Here is a 21075-nt window from a genome sequence, read left to right as displayed (position 1 = left end):
TGGCTATGGTGCTTTTCAGGGCAGTCCTGGTCCTTATTTTGAATGTGACTCCTCAGCTCCAGTATAGAACCCTCAACTTACCAACACAGCTCCTTCACCCTGCTAGCATAAACTTTGTAGCTTCCACTGCTGACCTTTGGGCCTTCCCAGCACAGATCTGTAAGAGACTGGAGTAAGTCCTTCTTGTGGGCTCTAGACCTCTAGTTGGACTCGTGGGAGGCATTGTCATGGGCTCTAGGTTTTCATTTGGATTCATGCAAGACACTGCTGTGGGATCCAGGCCCTTGGCTGAAATTCTAGGTCTTTAGTGTTGTGGACAGATTTCCTGCACTTTCCTGTGTTAAACTCTGGGTGACAATCATAAATAATATTATAAATTCTGTATCCTGATTCTAATTGTCCTCCTCACAACTCCACTACAACCCCTGAGCGGAAAACAAAACAAAAATCCCTTCACTTCAGGTTGTGTCACCCTTCAGTGGCACCCACTGCCCACATGTACAAGGGGCTCCATTCTGTGGCAGGCCATTTTACCTGCACTCAACCACCTGGAGGCCTTCTCAACTTTCCCCACTGGGCAGGACACAAACACCACATCTGCCCAACACCTGTGGGAAGGAGAGAACACATAGCAGAAGAAAAGCTGTCCACAGTCCTTTGGGAAGCCTGAACTGTGTCTGCCTACAGGTTATATAGAGCTCTAAACTCAACGGCATGATACCAGAAGGGAGGTCTCTGAGAGGAGACATGGTTTAGATGAGTTACACGTGGGGTAAAAAGAATAATTACATACAGGTACAAGTTCTATAGGAGGATTGCTGCAAGTTTTGAGACCAGCCTGAGCTACCAAATGAGTTCAATGCCAGCTTGAGCTGCACAGTGAAACCCTGTCTCATTAAAAACAAACAAACAAAAAAAAATTGAAGTTGCATGGGGGGAGGCCTCAATAGGAGACACCAGTCCTCTGGTCCTAGGCCATCTCTTGTAAGCCAGGAGAAGCCTTCCCCAGAAGGGAAGAGGCTGGTACCCTGATCTCAGTCTTCGTCTCCAGAGCAGAGGAAGTACATTTCTGTTGTTCATGTCACCCAGTATGCAGTTTCCTTATGGCAGCCGGTGTAGACCGGGAAACCTAACATAATAAGATTTTTTGTTTGTTTTTGGTACCAGCAATTGAACTTAGGACCTTGTGCTTGCCAAGCAGGCACTTGCATGGCTGAGCTATATCCCCAGCCCAATAGCTTCTTCAGTGTGTATTAATGAACTTTTTAAGAGAAACTACAGAAAAATTAAAAGATAATTCCTACTCCAAAAACTTGCAAAATTTCCTGTTCTCCTTTTTATTACAATTTTAAGGCAAATTCAAAACACCATGTCATTTCCCCCCTAAATGAGTTGAAATTCTTCATGAGGACTGTATAATAATTGCCATGTCAACACAAATTACCTAACACTCAAACTCTGTTCAAGTTTCCACAATTTGTCTCAAAAATGCCTTCTTGCCAGGTGAGGTGGCACAGGCCTGTGATTCCAGTACTCAGGAAACTAAGGCAGAAAGATAGCTGCAAGTCAAGGCCAGCCTGAACTGCACAGCCAGTCTCAAAAAGACTAAAAATGAATGAATGAATGAATGAATGAATGAATGAATGAATGAATGAGAAAAATGCCCTCTATAGTTGGTTTGTTCAAATCAGGGTCACTTCTAGTCCCACCCTGACTTTATGCCTCTAGTTTATAGGGGAAGCCTTTGGCAGCATCTCTCAAGGGGTTTGAGAGGGCTTATCTTGACAGGCTGAACTTCTTCACCCTGTTCCTACAAACTCATTTCTAATTCCAAATGCCCTTTTTAACTAGAATCCTTACAACGCCAAAGCAAAACCCTTCAAAAGCTATTCAAATAACCTGAGATACAGCAAGTACCTGAAGTCTCAATCAGGGCTCCAGAACGGAGCACTGCCCAACAGTTCTGCATGGTAGACTTCTGGCTGGATCAGCAGTGACACTCCAAGTTGAAAACAAAAGGTCACTTCTTCCCCAGAAAATGCCCTATGGTGGACACAGCCACCTTGCATTGTTCTAAGACCCAACCAGCTCCCAGCACTTCCCGCAACCCAGTGTCAAGTAAAGCCTGTAACACGTGGTAGCCCTGGACCAAAGTGGGGCTACTAACTGAAGCTCCTGAAAGCACAAGTGCCCAGGGCTAAGCTGAACAGTCCTGGGCTGGCAGCATCAAGATGGCTCATGGCCCCACAAAGATGCAGGGTTGGGGTCTAGTCCTTACCCACATACCCAGAAGCAGAGGCTCTAGCTGTCTCCAACCAGCACTCTGACAGCTCTGCCCTGGGGCAGAGATCTGAGCCTAAAGCAAAAGAAGTGTTCAGATGCCCCACAGAGGTCCCCAGCCAACCCTGGAGACAGCCTTCCCCAATCACAATCTACTAAGTACAAATAAATAGAAGATGCAATGTCGTTTTACCAAAGACACAACCTGAGTCAGTTTCAGTTTGAGAAACCACACTGGAGAACAGCCCCGTGAGGATGCAGCTTTAACAAACTGTCCTGCACACACAGGATGTTTTTCCCACACATGCAGTGTACTGTCAAATACCCTGACTTAAGAGTTCAGGTCTTTCCATAATCCTTTAAGGCTTGCAATATTACAAAGGTGCTCATTTCAAAGTCCCCCCTGTGAAGACTGCAGAAGGGTCTTTGCTTCTGTGCAATTCAAAGCTGCCTTGCTTAGGCCAGACAGAAGACAGATGGGAGAAAGCACAGGTAAGGGAAAAGAATCAGATAAGGAAGGTAAAGTGCACAGGAGTGACATTCAGGGTGGGGTTTAGTTCCTGGGCAGAGAGCCACAGGTGCCGGAGAGGGCAAAATACCAGGAACTTTTCTGTCCACTCGCCCAGGGCTGCACACAGCCTCAGGCCATCCTGGGCCCTGGGCACTTGGGAAACAGCACAGTGGCTCTGCAGGTGCACTCCAGATCCTCTTCCCCAGACAGCAGTTTTCCTGGTAGAGCTTGGGAGATTCAGAAACCTCAGAAGTTGTTTCAAGGACCAAGAAGGCCTCTTCCACGCTAGAGAGGGATTGTTCCTCTAACTTGTCCTGATGGCCCAACTTCTGGCAAGGGCACAGCCCTGCTGGACCCAGCACCTCTACACTTCGCCATGCCCATGGGTCCTCTGGTGCCTGGTAAAGAAGCCCAGGTGGCGAAAGCCCTTCCCACAGTGTTCACATTCATAGACCCTCTTCGTCAGGTGCAGCCTCTGATGGATGCTGAAGCCTTTGGGCCACCTAAAGGCCTTCCCACACTCAGAGCAGATGTAGGGCTTCTCTCCACTGTGGATTCGCTGGTGGTGCCGGAGGTTCTCCTTAGTGCGGAAGTCCTTGTTGCAGACAGCACAGTGGAAAGGCCTCTCACCCGTGTGCACCAGCTGATGGCGCAACAGGTTAGATTTCTGTTTAAAGGCCTTACCACAGGCACCACACTCGTAGGGCCGGTGCCCTGTGTGGACCTTACGGTGCTGCACCAGACGGTCCTTCAGGCTGAAGGCCTGTCCACACAGCTCACAGCAGAAGGGCTTCTCACTTGTGTGGTTCCTCTGGTGGCGCAGAAGGTTCGAGACCCAGCGGAAGGTCTGGCCACACTCAAGGCATGAGAAGGACCTGGCACCAGAGTGCACCATCTGGTGCGCAGCCAGTCGACTGTGGCAGCTCAGGACCTTCCCACATGTTCCACAGATAAACACCTGAGCTCCGGTGCTGCCCTTGTGCTGTTGCCCAAGGCCTGGCTGCTGCCTGCAGGACTCACCACACACCTGGGCCTGCAGAGCCACAAGATCATCTGCCTTCTGCCCCGAAGCAGCTCTGGGAAAGTGAGGATGACTTGGGCGTATGTTTGGGACTCTTCCCTGAAGGTGGATTTTCTCACGAGCCCAAGCCAGCCGACGGCAGCATTTCCTATGGCCAGCCAGCTTCCTTGCCCCTGTGGAAGACACCAAAATGTTTGCATAGGGACAGTATAGGAAAAGCTACCAAATGTTAAATCAACTCATTTTAATCTAATTAGGGAGTTACTCCAAAAAAGTGGCATGAGTTGTAAGAAAATGTGTTCAAAGCAGAGATGAGCTAAAACTATTAATACCAGAATGCTTAAAACAAACTCAATTCAAATCCTCACCCACCTAGGCAGCAGCTACACAAATGTGGTGAACAAGTACTATGAATTTGTTTAAGTAACCCAATCGCATATATTCACATGTAACTACCTAGTATAACAACTGAGCCCAGAAAATATCCTTTAAACTTGCATGCATCCACCAGAGGCCTACCCTTGCTGGATGGAGAGCTCCACAGTATACACCACTCACCCTCGAACCATAAGCAGCCCTAATTCAGGACCTGGCACCCTCCCCAGCTTGTGGCTACACATAATCCAGTGACCCCCCAATCTGTCTCAGGCATACAGCTGCTTGATCTCATTTGTGAGGGGATCTGAGGGAAAAAATAAAACCTAGGGCCAGAGTGGCTTCACAGTAGAGCACTGATCGAGCACATGCAGCCATGCATGCTGTCCCTACACTGCAGAACAAAAGAAAAAGCCAAAAAACTTAGATGGCCATTATTGAGAGGGATTTAATGGAGGGAGGGAACACTACTGAGCACACAGAATAAAGAACCTCCCCGCAGCCACATGCTTGGAGACCCTTGCCTAGAGCAGGCGCATTAGGCCTCAGACCCAAGTGGCTGTCACAGCCGGGCCTCAGAAACATTCCATAGAATCTTCATGCGACACTTCTTCCTGCCTCCCTAAGGCACCTGAACTCTTAGGCCTGCACACATGTCTGTCCTAGTAGGGTTGCAGGCAAGAAAGGGGCTGCTGCCACCTGTAATTTTCTTTTCTTTTTTTAAATTTTTTTTTTGGTACTGGGATCAAACTCATGACCTTATACTTGCCAGGCAAGCACCTATGCTACTGAGCTAAATCACCAGCCCACATCTTTTTTTTTTAATTTTTGAGACAGGGTCTTGCTATGTAGTCCAGGCTGGCTCAAACTTGTGGTGATCCTCCCACCTCAGCCTCCTAAGTGCTGAGATTACAGACTTGCACCACCATACCTGGTCTGTGAGCTTATAAAATACCTCGTATGGATACAGTTTCAGGTCCCTCTCCTGAGAGGAGGGCAAAGGACCCTTAGTTGGTGCTATGTGCCAGGTACCCACTGGAGGTTGCAGGGATGGAGGGATGAGCCAGCCAAACCCAGGCCAGACCCCATGGTGCTCACCTGGGCAGGGGCCACTCTGTGGTTCCCGAAGCTCAGCCCTCTCAGAGTCCTCAAGCCACAGCTCATCCCACTGCTCCAGGTGAGAGACAAGGTCTGGTCTGGGGCCGCAAAATCCTTCTCAAAAGAGAGAAAAGGTGTTTTATTTATACAGAAGACAAAGTACAGGGTGTGGCTCATACTAGCTCTGGGTTCATCATAATGTGAACCAAACAGCCAGGCTACTCTTAGAGATTCCTGGAGAAGCCACAGGGAGACAAACAGGACAGGAAGGAGAAAGTCTAGATAGCAGCATCCCTTCTTCATGTGGACCAGATTGGGTGCGTGAAGGATCCCCAGCTTCTGGGCCCCACATGCAACCTCACCCAGTGCTACGAGGCTGCTGAAATTGTCCAGCATCACATTCCGGTAGAGGGCCTTCTGCCTGGGGTTGAGATACGCCCACTCTTCCCTTGAGAAGTACACGGCCACATCCTCGAAGGTCACTGGCAATTGAAACATGCATGGTGGCTCCAGGATTAGCTGCTCCTGAGAGAGGGCAAGCAAGATAGAGGTGTTGAAACTCAGGCATCCAGGGAGGGAAAGGCGAGGGCAGGTGATTTCTAGGGAAGAAAATCCCAAGAAGCCCACAGCTATGCAAAGCAAAAACACCAGCCATGGACAAGATGTCTGTGTCCCCCAAATTCATATGCTAGAGCCCTAGTTCCCAGTGTGGCTGTACTGGAAATGGGGCCTCTAAGGAAGGAAGCAAGGTTAAATGAGTTCCTACAGTGGGGGGGCCCCAGACAGAGAGTAGTAGGATCTCCATTAGAAAGCTAGAGGCTGGGGCTGGGGATTTAGCTCAGCGGCATAAGCGCCTGCCTTGCAAGCAGGCAGTTGTGAGTTCGATCCCTGGTACCGGTAAAAACGAAAAAGACAAAAAAAAAAAAGAAAGCCAGAGGCCTCCCAGGCTTTCTCCCTCCCTTAAAGACACAAGCCAGGAAACAGCCCTCACCAGAAACTGAATATGCTAACACCTTAATCTTGGACTTGGAGCCTCAGAACAGAGAAGTAGAGGTCTTCTGTTTAAGCTGCTCAGACCGGTTTTTGTTTTCGTAGCTGTAGTAGACCTAAGACAGCACCTAAGAGACTGAAACATGCCAGGGATACAGCTCAGCAACGTCAGCGCCTGCCGCCAAGTGTGAGATCCTGAGACTGATTTCCCGTACCAAAAAAACAGACTCGAACACACTTTCCAAGTTTACTATGATATCTATTCTGCTCATAATCTATGTAAATTAGATTATTTTCCTTTTCCCCATGAAAAGAGAACAAGCAAAAAGGCAGACCCAGGCAGGAAGCCTCCCTGCCTACACAGGGCCCTGGGTGTCCTGTGGGGCAGAGGCAGGCTGCAGGCTCACCTGGGACATATCATGGGAACAGCAATAGCTGTCCACCCTGGGGAAAAGCAGGTGCCAGAAGCAGCTAGTCTGGGGAAACAAAGTATATGAGCATGAGCAGCAGGCCTAGGAACCCCATTTAATCACCAGAGGCTGACCCCAACCTGCAATTCCAGTGAGTTCAAGAAAAACCAGCAGTACCCTCTCCCACATGGCTATGGTAAGCACAGAGCCAGGGAGGTACACAGGATATATAAAAACTCTGGCATACCAAGAAGCAGGTGTCACCTGTCACTAGGTGAGGCTGACACCTCAATCCTGGCTGAAAGCTAACAGCTGGGCTGCAGATGTACCATTAGAGAAGCTGGTACTAAAACCCCAACAGTGGCACTGGGGTTCCAGGCAGGCAAGTTGGCTGTTTCCAAACACTGTATGTGAAAAATGTTCTCAGGCACTTTCCCACCAGAGGCCACAGAGCAACCTCCCCCAGCCCCATGAAACACACTAATTTTTACTGAATTTCTGGGGTGCATCAGTTGCTCCCCTAACCAGCTGCAGGGATGGAGTTTCTGCCCCAGGCTGTCTCTCTCCAGTGAAGCCAAACCACCAGGGTACAGGTGAGGCCAGTCTCAAATTACACAAAAAAAGACAGAAGCTTCAGGAAAAGTCTACACCTTATTCCCACATCAGAGACGAAAAGAGGAAGTCTCGTTACTAATCCTGTGGATGGCAGGTCATGATGAGCAACTTTATGCTGCCAAGTTTAGCAATTTCATGAAATTGGACAAACTCTCTGAAAAAGACATTACCAAACTGACCAAGTAGAGGACGTCTACACTCTACCTGTTATGCTTTCCAACGAAGTCAGCACAACCCTAACCAAAACCTTAATATTCCAGAAATATAAGATAAATCTCTCTCACAAAGACCCGGACATTCTTAAAATATCAGGATATTAGAAAAGTCCAGAGATATAGAAAAAGAATTCTACATGAGGACCAAGTGAGTTTATCCAAGAACACAAAGTTGTTCTGTTCTTCATTGGCAGGAGCTGGTAGCCATGAGTTTGGGAGGCCAAACCCCTGTGGCAGATTGCCCAGCCAGCTCCTGCTCAGTGGAGCCACCTGTAAACACCTCCCCTCATAAATGGTAACCTTTTTCCTTCAAACACCTATTAGCTACACCTAGCACTTAAACATTTACGTATGTTTTCCACCTTGCAGTTTGTAGGGATCTAGCTTGTGACAGCCATAGCCATCCTGGCCATAACACAGCATTTTTGTCTGCTGGTGGACCCTGGAATTAAGATAGCCCTGAGTGTGGTATGCACAGCAAAGATATTTATTGTTTCTTAACTGACATTTGACATAACAATGGTTTCTGAGAAAGATCAGGTATATTCTGGTTAGACATGGCCTACCATATAAATCTCTTACTTCTGCCTCAGATTCAGGAAGTCTCTTGTCAATATATCTTCAATAAATTGAGTTTTTCCTTTCAAGAGCATGACAACTTTAAGCATAATGACTGCCTGTTATGGTTTATATCTAGAGGTCCTTCAAAGCTTGGGGGGCTTTTGGGAGGTGGCTGGATATCAAGTGTGTGATACTGGATCAGCCCAGTGATTGGTTTAGCACAGTACTGAGTGTGGGGGGGCATCAGTCAATAGGATGTAGCCTGGGTGGAATTAAAAAAGGAAAAAAATGGGTCAGGCTTGGTAATGCACATCTGTAATCTCAGCACTTGGAAGGCTGAGGCAGGAGAATTGCTGCAAGTTTGAAGCCAGTCTGGACTACACAGTGAGTTTAAGACCAGATTGAATTCCATTAGTGAGACTGTTTCAAAAATCTAAAACCTAAATAAATAATAAAATATTCAAAAGGAAAGAAAGAAGACCTGCTGCTTCCTTGCCTGCCACACCATGAACTGTCTCTCCTCTGCCACGCTGCACTGCCTTGCAACCAGACCACAGGCTTGATAATCTGTGAGCTAAAATAAACCTTTTATCTTTCATTGTTAGGTATTTTGTCCTGACAGCAACAAGAAAGTCAAGTAAAGTGCCACTGGAAGCCGCAATTTAAATTTCCTGCTGCCGATAACTGCATCCCAATCCGCATGGCAGGGAGAGAGTCGTGGGAAAGCTCTGAGAGCTGGAATCAGCAAACCAAATGGCGTTGAGAGTGGGACTGGCAGGGAGCCCTGCATCAACCTGCGGTGAGTGAGAGAAATGGGGACCCTTTCATAGACTAGTAGGCTCCAACAGAGGACATTCTGGGAACGAGCAGACTAGCCGGAACAGGGCCCTGCAGTGACTTTAGTCGCATATTCCCCTCTCAGGTGGGATTGGTGGGGAGCGCTTGGCCTGGTGATGCCACGGACTAAGATCCAGTAGGCTACCCCAAATCAGGTCCCTGCGCCTGGCGGTGCACCCTAGCAGTGAAGCATTCAGTAGGCTGACCTGGAGGGGCGGGCCCGGCAGAGGCTGCCCAGGTCTGTGTCTCCCTAGTACACTGCAGTGGGTGGGAACAGTTAGCCGGCGGATTCAAACAAACTGTAATAGACAAAGAGAAAAAAAAAAAAAAAAAACTGGGCCTCCTACGTACGCTTGTATGGAAGGAACAAAAAGTATGGGAAAAGGGAGCAACAAGAAAGGGTCCTCAGTCCCCAATCCTGAAAACACTGATGCAGGAAAGGTAAATGCAAAAGAGAATGAAGACAGAAAACATACAATCAAACACGGCACCTATAGACATAGAGCGGTATCTCCAGAGCCTCATAGACGAGTTCAAAAATGAAGTATTTAATGAAATAAAGCAAGAAATAAGAAGAAGAGTTAGAGAAATGCTAAGCACCACCCAAGAAAAAACAGATGGTGGAATGGAAGAACAGAAAAAAAAGGGGAGAATTGTTTGATGGAGAAAATAGAGAAAACATAGAATACGTGAAGCAGGTTCACAGAGATTACCAGGAAACTAAAAACTCTATTGAAAGCTGGCATAACAGCTTGAAAGAAACTAAGGATAGATTATCAGAACTGGAGGACAAATTTGTAATGTGGGAGCATGAAATGAAAAACTTCTTAAAAATAACAAGAAAACAAACAGCAATAACACAAAGACTAGAAGATGATAAGAGGATCTATAACTTAAGAATTAAGAACATAAAAGAAGAAGTAGGGACTCAAACAAATGAACTATAAAAGCTATTCACAGAAATAATCCAGGAGAATTTCCCTAATTTAGTAAAAGATAAAGATATTCAGATGTATAAGGCATTCAGGACCCCAGCCACCTACAACCCAAACAGAGCTATACCCAGGCATATAATAATCAAAATTCCAGAAATCCAATATAAGAACAGAATATTAAAAGCCATCAAAGACAAGAAACAGATCACTTACAAGGGAACACTCATCAGAATTACAGCAGACTTGGACTTCCGGGAGAACATGGCAGACAGATAACAGCAACTACTGGAGGCTCTCTGAAAGGCTCAGCTCAGAAGTCAGGAATGATGCGGACTAAGGAGACAATGAGCCGGTAGAGATATGCTCTGCTGACTCAGGAACGAACTGGGCTGAGAGAAACCAACTTGGAATGCAGTCCTGGTGCTAAAATAGGAACAGAAAAGACTCGGTGTGGAGGCTGGACCCCGTGCCATTGGAAACCGCAATTTGGGTTTCCCGCCGCTCGGCGGCTGGCTGCCTCCACAGCGGCTCGGCAAGGAGAGACGTGCAGAAGCTCTGGGAACGGGAGTCTGTGAACGGAGTCGAAAACAGGACGGACAAGGAGGCGTACACTGACTTGTGGCGAAGTGAGTGAGAGAAACTGACACTCTACCACAGTTTGACTCCAGCGGAGGACTTTCTGGGCTAAGGCAGTCCTGTAAGAGCAGGGCGCGGTGACGACTCCAGCCACACATTCCCCTCTCGGATGGGATTGGTGAAAAGTGCCTGGCCTGCGTGACGCTGCGGGTGGACTTGGTAGGCTGGCCTAACCCAGATCCCAGAGCTTGACGGTGGCCCGGAGGGGTGACTGACTCCCACGTAGGCTGCCTAGTCCGTAACTCCCTGGAGCGCAGCGGTGGGCGGGAACACCTAGCCAGCGCAATTTGATCAGGCTGTGGCTGACAGGCAGGGAAGCTCGGCCTCCTATGTAAGCTTGCATATATATAAGGAACAGAAAATATGGGGAAGGGAAGCAACAAGAAAGGCTCCTCGGCCCCCAATTCTGAGAAACAGGCAATAGCGGACACCGCACCAATAGACATTAAGCGCCATATAGAGAGCCTCATAGACCAATTCAGGAATGAAGTTATCAACGACCTGAAGCTAGAAGTATGCAGAATAGTTAGAGAAATGCTAAGCACCACCCAGGAAAAAACAGATGGTGGAATGGAAGAACAGAAAAAGAGGGGAGAATTGTTTGATGGAGAAAACAGAGAAAGCATAGAGTACGTGAAGCAGGTTCAAAGGGACTATCAAGAAATTAAGAAGTCTATCCAAGACTGGCATAACAGCTTGAAAGAAACTAAGGACAGACTATCTGAACTGGAGGGCAGACTTGTAATATGGGAGAATGAAATGAAAAACTTCTTAAAAATAACGAAGAAACAAACAGCAATAATACAAAGACAAGAAGATGATAAGAGGAGCCATAACTTAAGGATTAAGAACATAAAAGAAGAAGTAGGGACACAAACAAGTGAACTACAAAAGCTACTCACAGAAATAATCCAGGAGAATTTTCCTAATTTAGCAAAAGGTAAAGATACTCAGATGTATGAGGCATACAGGACCCCAGCTACCTACAACCCTAACAGAGAAACACCCAGGCATATAATAATAAAAATTCCAGAAATTCAATACAAGAACAGAATATTAAAAGCTGTGAGAGACAAGAAACAGACCACTTACAAGGGAACACCCATCAGAATTACAGCAGATTTCTCTGCACAAACCATCAAATCACGAAGAGCATGGGGGGAAATAATTCAAGCTTTGAAAGATAATAATCTCCAGCCAAGATTGATATATCCTGCACAACTGTCCCTGGAAATTGATGGAAAAACAAGGTGCTTCCAGGATAAAGAGGAACTGGGGGAATTTGCAACCACCAATTCAACCCTACAGAAAGTATTGCAGGATATTCTAAAAAAAGAAAAATACAAACATCCCAGAAATAGTGGCGGGGAGGCCACAACAAATGGAGCAGAGAACAAAATGAAGAAGACAAACTGACAGCTACTGACAGAAAAAGAGCTCAACAGAAATGAGGCAGAGAAGATTGGATGATAGGAACAGCTATTTTGGAGAAAATGACATCTTAATAGGTAATACTGATTTAGTATCATCTTGTTTTGAAGTCTCATCTAGCTTTTGTTCTTCTGTCTCCAATGGTCTAAACAGGTTGTATCTTATTGGATTTTATTATGTACGATAGTATAAGCAAAAACCTTTTAAAGACAAGGAGATTATACAGAAACCATTGTTCATTTTCTGTTAGTGGATTCTAAATACTCTGTAATGCTGTCATTCTCTTAAATGGTTTTACATTGTTTTGATATACTTAATGCTACAGTATACGAAGTTGTACTCAAGGACTTCAAGGAAAGAGTCAATATGGTAACTACTTTTGGGTTGGAGTTATCTGGTGGTGAAACACTATTCTGCTTAAATGGTTATGTTTTGATCTGCGCTGTTTCACTGTTATGCCCTCTTTTTTCTCAATCTCCACTCCATTATTTACTTTTTTATTTTTATCCGTTTAATTAAAGGGAAAAAAATAGCAGGATATAATATAGTAACCCACTTTGACTTTCTATTATCTCGATTTGAAGCCCTGTATTACTCTCACCATCTTGTTTTTGACTGATGTTCCCCTATTCTGTTTTGCTGGATAGTATCAGGTTCGAAAGTTTAGGCATCAGCTGTGAAGATAATGAGATTCATTATAACGCCCATTCTCATTGACTTTTATCTACTTTTGAAGACCTACAATGTCTCCAATGTTTTGGTTTTGTTCTTTACTGTTTTGTTCAATTGTATTATAACTAATGATATAGGCAATTCTATTAGAGATAGTGAGAAGCATTATGGTAACCATTGTTGATCACCTCGTATTATGTTTTTATATTATCTATTATGTCCACCCTTTTGACTTGACCGATTCTGTTCTGTTATGTCTCATTTGGTTTTACTCTCTTCCAAAAAAGCAGTAAGAACCGTGGGAGCAATGAAACCCAAAATGTGTAATAGTCATTGTACAAAAGAGAGGAAAAGAAAGTGCTCTAAACTATATAACTGCATGTATATTTAAGTGTATAAGATAGAAAATGATATCACAGAGTTTTATTGGATCATTGAACAGAACTGTTTGCAGTATCATTGTTGGAATGTCCACTCTACAAGCTTTAATTTTGTGACTTGAACAATTATTTCTAAGATGGCAATATGTAATCCATTAACTAATGATTTCCTACTGTCCATTTTTTTCTTCTGTAAATCTGTATAACTTGTACCCTTTCACTGTTTTTTTTTTTTTTCTTTTCTACTTAAATAAAAAAAAAAGAATTACAGCAGACTTCTTGGCACAAACCATCAAATCACGAAGAGCGTGGGGGGAAATAATTCAAGCTTTGAAAGATAATAACCTCCAGCCAAGATTGATATATCCTGCACAACTGTCCCTAGAAATTGATGGAAAAACAAGGTACTTCCAGGATAAAGAGGAACTAGGGGAATTTGCAACCACCAATTCAACTCTACAGAGATTACTGCAGGATATTCTAAAAATGAAAAGTACCAAGATTCCAGAAACAGTGGCAGAGCGGCCACAATGAATGGAGCAGAAAGCCAAATGAAGAGGAAAACTGACAACTAGTGACAGAAAAAAGCTCAGCAGAAATGAGGCAGAGAAGGTTGGATGGTAGGAACAGCCATTTTGGAGAAAACAAGACATCATAATAGGTAGTACTGATTTAATATCCTCTTGAAGTCCGATCAAGCTTTTGTTCTTCTGTCTCCATCGGTTTTAACGTGTTGTATCTTATTGGATTTTATTATATGTGATAATATAAGCAAAAACTTTTATAGACAAGGAGATTATACAGAAACCATTGTTCATTTTCTGTTAGTTGATTTTAAATACCCTGTAATACTGTCATTCTCTTGAATGGTTTTACATTGTCTTGATATGTTTGATGCTACAGTATATGAAGTTATACCCAAAGATTTTAAGGGAAGAGACACTATGGTAACTACTATTATGTTGAGATTATCTTGTGGTGAAACACTATTTTGCTTAAATGGCTATGTTTTGACCTGCACTGTTTTGTTGTTATGCCCTCTTTTTTATCTCAATCTCCTTTTTATTATCTACTTTTTCATTTTTATCCTTTTAATTAAGGGAAGAATAAATAAAAAATAGCAGGATATATTATAGTAACCCACTATGATTTCCTATTAACTTGATTTGAAACTCTGTATTGCTCTCACCATCTTGTTTTGACTGATTTTCCTCTATTCTGTTATGCTAGATAGTACCAAGTTTGAAAGTCTAGGCAACAACTATGAAGACAATAAGATCCATTGTGATGCCCATTCTGGTTGACTATTATCTTCTTTTGAAGTCCTCTAATGTCTCCAATGTTTTGGTTTTATTGGTCTTATTCTTTACTGTTTTGTTCAATTTTATTATAACTGATGATATAGGCAATTCTTTTTAAGATAACAAGAGGCATTATGGTAACCATTGTTGATCACCTTGTATTTTGTTTTTACATTATCTATTATGTCCATCCTTTTGATTTGACTGACTCTGTCCTGGTATGTCACATTTGGTTTTACTTTCTTCAAAAAAAAAAGTAGTAAGAACTGTGGGAGTAATAAAACCCAAAATGTGTAATTGTCATTGTACAAAAGAAAGGAAAAGAAAGTTCTCTAAAAGATATAACTGCATATATATTTTGTTGGGCGCAGGCGCTCAACATACCATACCCCGCCCGGGACTAAGAACCACGTCAGCTTCCACAATGCGCTATGTCCCTCTCCTAACTAGCTTCCCCGTGCACACTCCGTGCTCGCCCCGTGCTGACTCTGTGGCGATATGTGATTGGCCACAGCCAGATATATAAGCCAGAGCCCATGGCAATAAAGCGGCAGTTCCTGTTACCAACAAGAGTGTCCTCTGTCTCATTGGGGGGCTGCGCCGGTCAACTGGTGGCCTGTACGGGGAACCTCTCTCTCTCCGATGGAACAGAGACGTTAACAGGTAAAACTGCCAAACGCTGGTAGCGGGGCCTACAGCGCCAGATAGCGGGGGCTATCGGGCAACCTTGGGTGGACGCGTCGCAAGGGATTGAGGAACTCATAAAGAGAGTTCCGGGAGCCGTAAAAAGGCAGGCTGTAGCGGGGGCTACAGCGCCAGATAGCGGGGGCTATCGGGCAACCTTGGGCGGACGCGTCGCAAGGGATTGAGGAACTTGTAAAGAGAGTTCCGGGAGCCGTAAAAAGGCAGGCTACGGGGGCGCTGTAAAGGGGCGCAGGGATTAAGCTGTCCCCTAAAGAGAAATCTATCTTAAGATGGGTAACACTGCTAGTTAGCCGCTGTTAATTGTTTTGAGCGACTTACTGAGAGAAAAGGGGCTGGGGATTTAGCTCAGCAGCATAAGTACCTGCCTTGCAAGCAGGTGTTGTGAGTTTGGTCCCCGGTACCGAGAAAAAAAGACAAAAAAAAAAAAAAAAAAAAAAAGAAAAAAAAGAAAAAGAAAAAGAAAACCCCAACTGACAGAGTTAGACCTCTTTGGGCGATAGTGAGGAGTTGCCTCACAGATGCTACATGTCGTGACCATATAAGGGCAGGCGCCATGGCGCTCAGCCACCATCAGACAGAATCTTCCCGCGAGCAATCTCGTGAGCCCAGTGTCGCAGGTGAGGCGGCTGTCCCTGACCCAGAGAGTGAGGACTCGTCAGATAGTGAAGAGGAGGAAGAGGCACACAAAATGGCGGACGCAGCGGCCGCCGGAAAGGAGGAAGTTAGACACCCAAAGTCAGGTGAACTCAATTAACAGAATTGGTAACTATTTGCACCTGATCAACCTCAATTAACAGAATTGAAGATCATTATAGAGGTCTTTAAGCAATACCCACAACCCTTTAACCTGCTCTCAGACTCACATTATGTCGTCAATGCCCTGCAAGTGTTAGAGATCTCGGGCCCTATCAGGGAATCCTCCAGGGCCCACTCTCTTTTCCTGGAGCTCCGCACGCTACTAGGCCAGACTACAGAGACCCCAGTCCGTGTTTTTCATACCAATGCTTCAGGGGTGAGGAGCAACGATTCCTTCACACCCTCCACCTACAAGTCTCAAAAGGTCTTCAATATCACAAAAACCCCAGTCTGCCTGCAAGCTCCCTACCTTTTTCTGTTGTTTGAAGCCACCACAAATATGATTTTTCTAAATTGCTCCACCGCAACCTGTTATGTGTCATAATGTTGGGATAACAGTGCACTTTCAGCTGTTGTTATGCAGGTACCCCAGTTCGTACCGATTCCAGGTATGGCGGACCCAGACGAGTTTCCTGTGATCCAGCTCGTGCGCTATAAAAGAGATTTTGGAATCACGGCCGCGATAGTGACAGCTATCGTGGCGGCCTCCGCAGCAGCCGCAGCCGCTGCTGTAACCCTCACATCACAAGTCTCAATGGCTGAACAAATTAACAACATCGTTGCTCTGTCGGATTCGCAGACAAAGGAATAGGGACAAAGTAAATATCAAACAAGCATTGCTGGCCATGGAATCCGGTCAAAGCCCGGCAGCATGGCTCGCCATGCTGTGACGCAGGTGTGGAGCAAAGCATCGCAGGGGGTGTCGTCCTTGGCCAGGAGACACCCCGGTCTCCAAGTCGATGAGCATGCGGGTTGGGCTCATAAAACAATACTCCCACCCCCTCCAAAAGAGCACCAACAAGTAGTGAGGCACTGTCATGACTGCAGCATGATACCTCACGAGGGGCACCGACCCCTGGAGACCCTGCGTCAGTTATAAAGAAAGGGGGAGATGTTGGGCGCAGGCGCTCAACATACTATACCCCGCCCGGGACTAAGAACCACGTCAGCTTCCACAATGCGCTATGTCCCTCTCCTAACTAGCTTCCCCATGCACACTCCGTGCTCGCCCCGTGCTGACTCCGTGGCGTTATGTGATTGGCCACAGCCAGATATATAAGCCAGAGCCCATGGCAATAAGGCGGCAGTTCCTGTTACCAACAAGAGCGTCCTCTGTCTCATTGGGGGGCTGCGCCGGTCAATATTTAAGTGTATAAGATAGATAACCATATTACTGAGATTTGTTGGATCATTGAACAAAACTGTTTGCAGTCTCACTGTTTGAAAGTCCCCTCTATATGCTTTAATTTTGTAACTTCAACAAATATTTCTAAGATGACAATGTGTAATTAACTAATGACTTCCTACTGTTTTTTCTGAAATTCTGTATAACTTGTACCCTTTTTCTGTTTTTTTCCTCCTTAAATAAAATTAAATAAATAAATAAAAAGAAAGTCAAGTAAGACACTGCTTCAACTTTTCCATTGTCAACTATAAGTGAACTAACACTTTACAGTTGACATTGAACTAAATTAATACGACAAAGGAGAAAAGCCATAATTAAAATTCTGGGCTCCCTAAACTAATGGTGGTCCTGCACTATAATGTTGTCTTCTAGTGAGATTGAACCATAGTGTCCACAAGCAAGGAATACCTCTGTCCCAGTGCAAGAGGAGACCTGGGAATGAGGAGCAGCTGGCTGTGCCAGTGAGGGCGGGTGGCTCTGCTCCTCCACTGGCCACTCCTCTAGGAACCAAGTGCCAAAGCTAAGGGGCCTCCAGGGCACATCAATATCTTTCCCTGGCTCCCTTGTGCACTCTGTCAGGTAAGGAAGAAGACAACAGTGAGGGAAAAAAATCCTCCAGAGTGGCAGAATACAGAGGCTTGAAAAAGTGTAAAGTCTCTACCTATCCACCACCCCCAAAGGTGTAAAATCCCCAAGGTGTAAGATCCCAACCTCCTGCCAGACTAGCAAGTTAGAGAGGAACATTTTTAAGCAAGTGCATGGCTTGGTTTTATGAATACACATATTTTGATAAAGTACAGGAGCAGAAGGAATGGAAAAATATTGTGAAGATGTTGTTGAACCTGAAAATAGTTTTAGTGTGGAAACTGGAAGCATATGATGTTTTACCAAGGAAAAATGGCTAAAGGGAATAACTTCACTACAGTGTGACTGCACAGGAAAAAGTTTGACTTTTTACTCAGTTGAATGATATGCCACTGTTTAAGAATATGTAAAGATTAAACCATAATCTTCAGGTGAAGAAAAAAAAAAAAAGAGTACGTACAGAAAGCTGGGCTTGGGGGCATATGCCTATAATCCCAGCACTAGGAGGCTAAAGAAAGTAGTTTAATTCCAAATTTGAGCTCAACCTGGGCAATTTAGCAAGACTGTTCTCAAAAGTAAAAAATAAACAAGTTATCACACCCATGTTTATAGATGTTTTTAACCCTCCCTAAACTGATCTACAGATTCTACAAGTCCATAAAAACGCCAATAGGCTTTTTGTAGAAATTAAAAGGCTAATTATAAAAATATACATGGAAATGCAAAGCCCAAGAATAACCAATCCTTTTTCTTTTTCTAGAAGCAGAGCCTCACTATGTAAACTGACTCTGAACTCACGATATAGCCCATGCTGGGCTGAATTTGTGGCAATTCTGCCTCAGCCTCCCAAGTGCTGGGATTACAGATATGTGTCACCGTTCCAGGTCCCACTATCTGATTCTAACACTACCTATAACATTCTGTCCCCTTGGTTGTTGCCCTTGGCAGTTACTGCTTTTTTGTCTTGTTTGTTTGTTTGTTTTTAGTACCAGGGATTGAACTCATGACCTCGCGTTCACCAGGCAGGTACTTATGCCCACTGAGCCAAATCCCTGGCCCTTTTTTGTCTTTTTGAAAGATTGTTGTACCAACCCTAATCTTTGTATGTGGCCTCTCTTGTCCATCATTTTAAACTCTAAACAGAAGACCTACATAAACAGTCAAGATGTTAACTGCTATATGCTTTAGAATTTTTTTTTATCGGTACCGGGGATCGAACTCAGGACCGCCTGCTTGCAAGGCAGGTGCTTACGCCGCTGAGCTAAATCCCCAGCCCCTATGCTTTAGAATTACTGAACCTATATTTGTTGACTGTTGTAATGCCTGTCTTTAGTCTTTAGTTCTAGGTAACAACTAACACAAAACATATAAACTGATGGCAGCTTTTTTTTTTTTAATCTTTTTATCAGTACAGAGCATTGAACTCAGGACCATCTGCTTGCAAGGCAGGTGCTTATGCCACTGAGCTAAATCCCCAGCCCCACTGATGGCAGCTTTAACTGACAAAAAAGAAGTAGCAGTAGTAGTGTGGTGCCACAAGACTACAATCCTCACAACCTGGGAAGCTGACACAGGAGGTTCAAGAATTGAGGCCAGCCTGGGCTTCAAAAGTAGCTAAATCCCATCTCGAAATTTAAAACTAATCCAGGTGTGGTAGCACACACCTTGTAATCCTAGCACTCAGGAGGGTGAGGCAAGAGGACTTGCCGCAAGTTCAAGGTGAGCCTTAACTACATAGCAAGATCCTGTTTCAAGAAACCAAAAAATAAATAAGTAAAATAAAATAAAAATAAAGGACAGGAAATGTAGCTCAGCTCAAAAGTTCTGAGTTCAATCCCTGGGACCTCTCCCCATCATCAAAAAATTACATCTGTCTAAAAAAACCTACAGCCTGAAGACATTGTGGCGACCCACTCCTGTAATCCCAGCTACTTAGAGCCCTAGACAAGAGGATAACATTGAGACCAGCCTGGGCAATTTAGCTAGACCCTGTGTTAAAAAAACTGTGTGAGTTTTGCGCCGTGACAGTATCAAAGCCAATGAGGTTTATCTGAGGCACGATTATTGCAAAATGAAAAATTGTGAGGGGGCAAGGGGAAAGTTCAGCGGTAAAGCGCTTGTCAGACATGTGAGAGATCGTGAGTTCAGCCTCCAGTTCTGTAGGATGAAACGGGAGGGAGAGGATGAGGGATATGATCAAGAGACCTCTGTCTCTGAGCACGCAGATTTCCTGCTCTTTGCGCCCCTCAAAATGGAACTGTGAGAAAAGCCCTCCATCATTCAAGACTGGCTCTTGAATGAACCTGATTTCTCCCTGCCAATTCTACAACTCCTACTACTCTGCTTCAGATAGTACTGGTCCTGTACAGGCTGCTGCCGCAGGCAGCCTTAGATTATTTCAGTAACACTCCTATAAAGCTAGAGTAACGAAGACCGAAAGGAAGTGGCATAAAGTTGGTCATGCAGGCCAAGAGAACAAAATAGTCAGAAACAGCCCCCTGCATAAAGTGCAATAGGATACGACAAAAGCACCACTGTAAGTCAAATGGTAAAACGATTTTTGGCAGAAGACAAGCCCCGCAGTGCAGGCTGGGGCGATAGCGGAGGGGCAAACAGGGGGAGAAAAGGGCTTCGTCAGTTTACCTGGGGGCCTAGAGGCGGTGATGGGAAGACCCCAGTCAAGCCTCTGGTGCAGCGCAGCAAGATCCGGGCTTGAAAGCCTGAGGTGCAAGGGGTTGCAGAGTCCGATGAGAGACCCGAGGCGTCCCAGCAGCTCCTAAAGACTGGCTCCGCGCGCCTACTTTAACTTCCCGGCGGAAGAGTGCCGCCGCCAGAGCCTATTTCCGGCCCCTCTAGCAGGTAACTCTCGGTGGTGCCGGCCTCCCTAGGCACCGCCTCCTTTGGCCCCGCCCTTCCGGCGCTCACCGGTTTGGGAGTTTAACCCTGTACTGGCTTCCCACGCGTTGCTGAACCGAAGCGTTGTACCGCTTGCTGCCGTGGACCTACCCGCGACAGCCTCTACTCTTCAGCTTAGAGGGGTGTGGGCGCTCCTGAGCCAGCCGGGAGAGATTTTTTCTTTTATGGTTAAATGCAGTTTACCGTCGTGAAGGTTCGTCCGTGCATTGTGCAGTAGCTTTCCTATGGTTGTCTGGTGAATCTGCAGCTCTTCAGTGTGGAAAATACAAAGAGAGGCCCAGGAAATACTCGTTTTTCACTCCCCTTTAGCAGGCCTAGCCACACTTTTCTAGTCGGTGTGAATTAGGCTATGTCATGTAAGTGGAAGCCTACAGGATTTGTCCTTTTATGACTAGTTTCAGTATGCGTTGTGTTCATCCATCTTGTAGCCTGTGTCTGGCAGTGTTAGTCAGCTTTTCATTGCTGTCACAAAACACTTGACATAAATCAACTTTAAGGAGGAAAAACATCCAAGTGTGGGAGTGCACGCTTTCAATCCCAACACTCAGGAGATGTGCAGA

The 21075-nt window shown here is 45.3% G+C and overlaps 1 protein-coding gene across 2 annotated transcripts; it reads right to left on the bottom strand.

Moving 5' to 3' along the window:
• Positions 1-1317: 1317 nt before the first annotated feature.
• Positions 1318-20467, bottom strand: Znf707 (zinc finger protein 707). Of its 2 annotated transcripts, none has more exons than XM_063231195.1 (4): positions 20243-20467; positions 5648-5810; positions 5286-5402; positions 1318-3985 (listed from the first exon to the last, which is right to left on the bottom strand). In XM_063231195.1, exons 2-4 carry the CDS (start codon positions 5781-5783, stop codon positions 3156-3158), a joined length of 1083 nt encoding a protein of 360 aa, XP_063087265.1. In that variant the 5' UTR covers positions 5784-5810; positions 20243-20467; the 3' UTR covers positions 1318-3155. The 2 variants fall into 2 exon arrangements, with proteins under 2 accessions (XP_063087265.1, XP_005000928.1); XM_005000871.4 differs by having other exon boundaries at positions 5286-5399; positions 20243-20464.
• Between the last annotated feature and the right edge of the window lie 608 nt (positions 20468-21075).

The sequence above is a fragment of the Cavia porcellus genome, unplaced genomic scaffold, assembly GCF_034190915.1.
Source record: "Cavia porcellus strain 051 isolate PalLab524CR breed Dunkin Hartley unplaced genomic scaffold, mCavPor4.1 scaffold_19, whole genome shotgun sequence".
NCBI classification, from domain to species: domain Eukaryota; kingdom Metazoa; phylum Chordata; class Mammalia; order Rodentia; family Caviidae; genus Cavia; species Cavia porcellus.
This window is presented reverse-complemented; position numbering and strand designations above follow the sequence as displayed.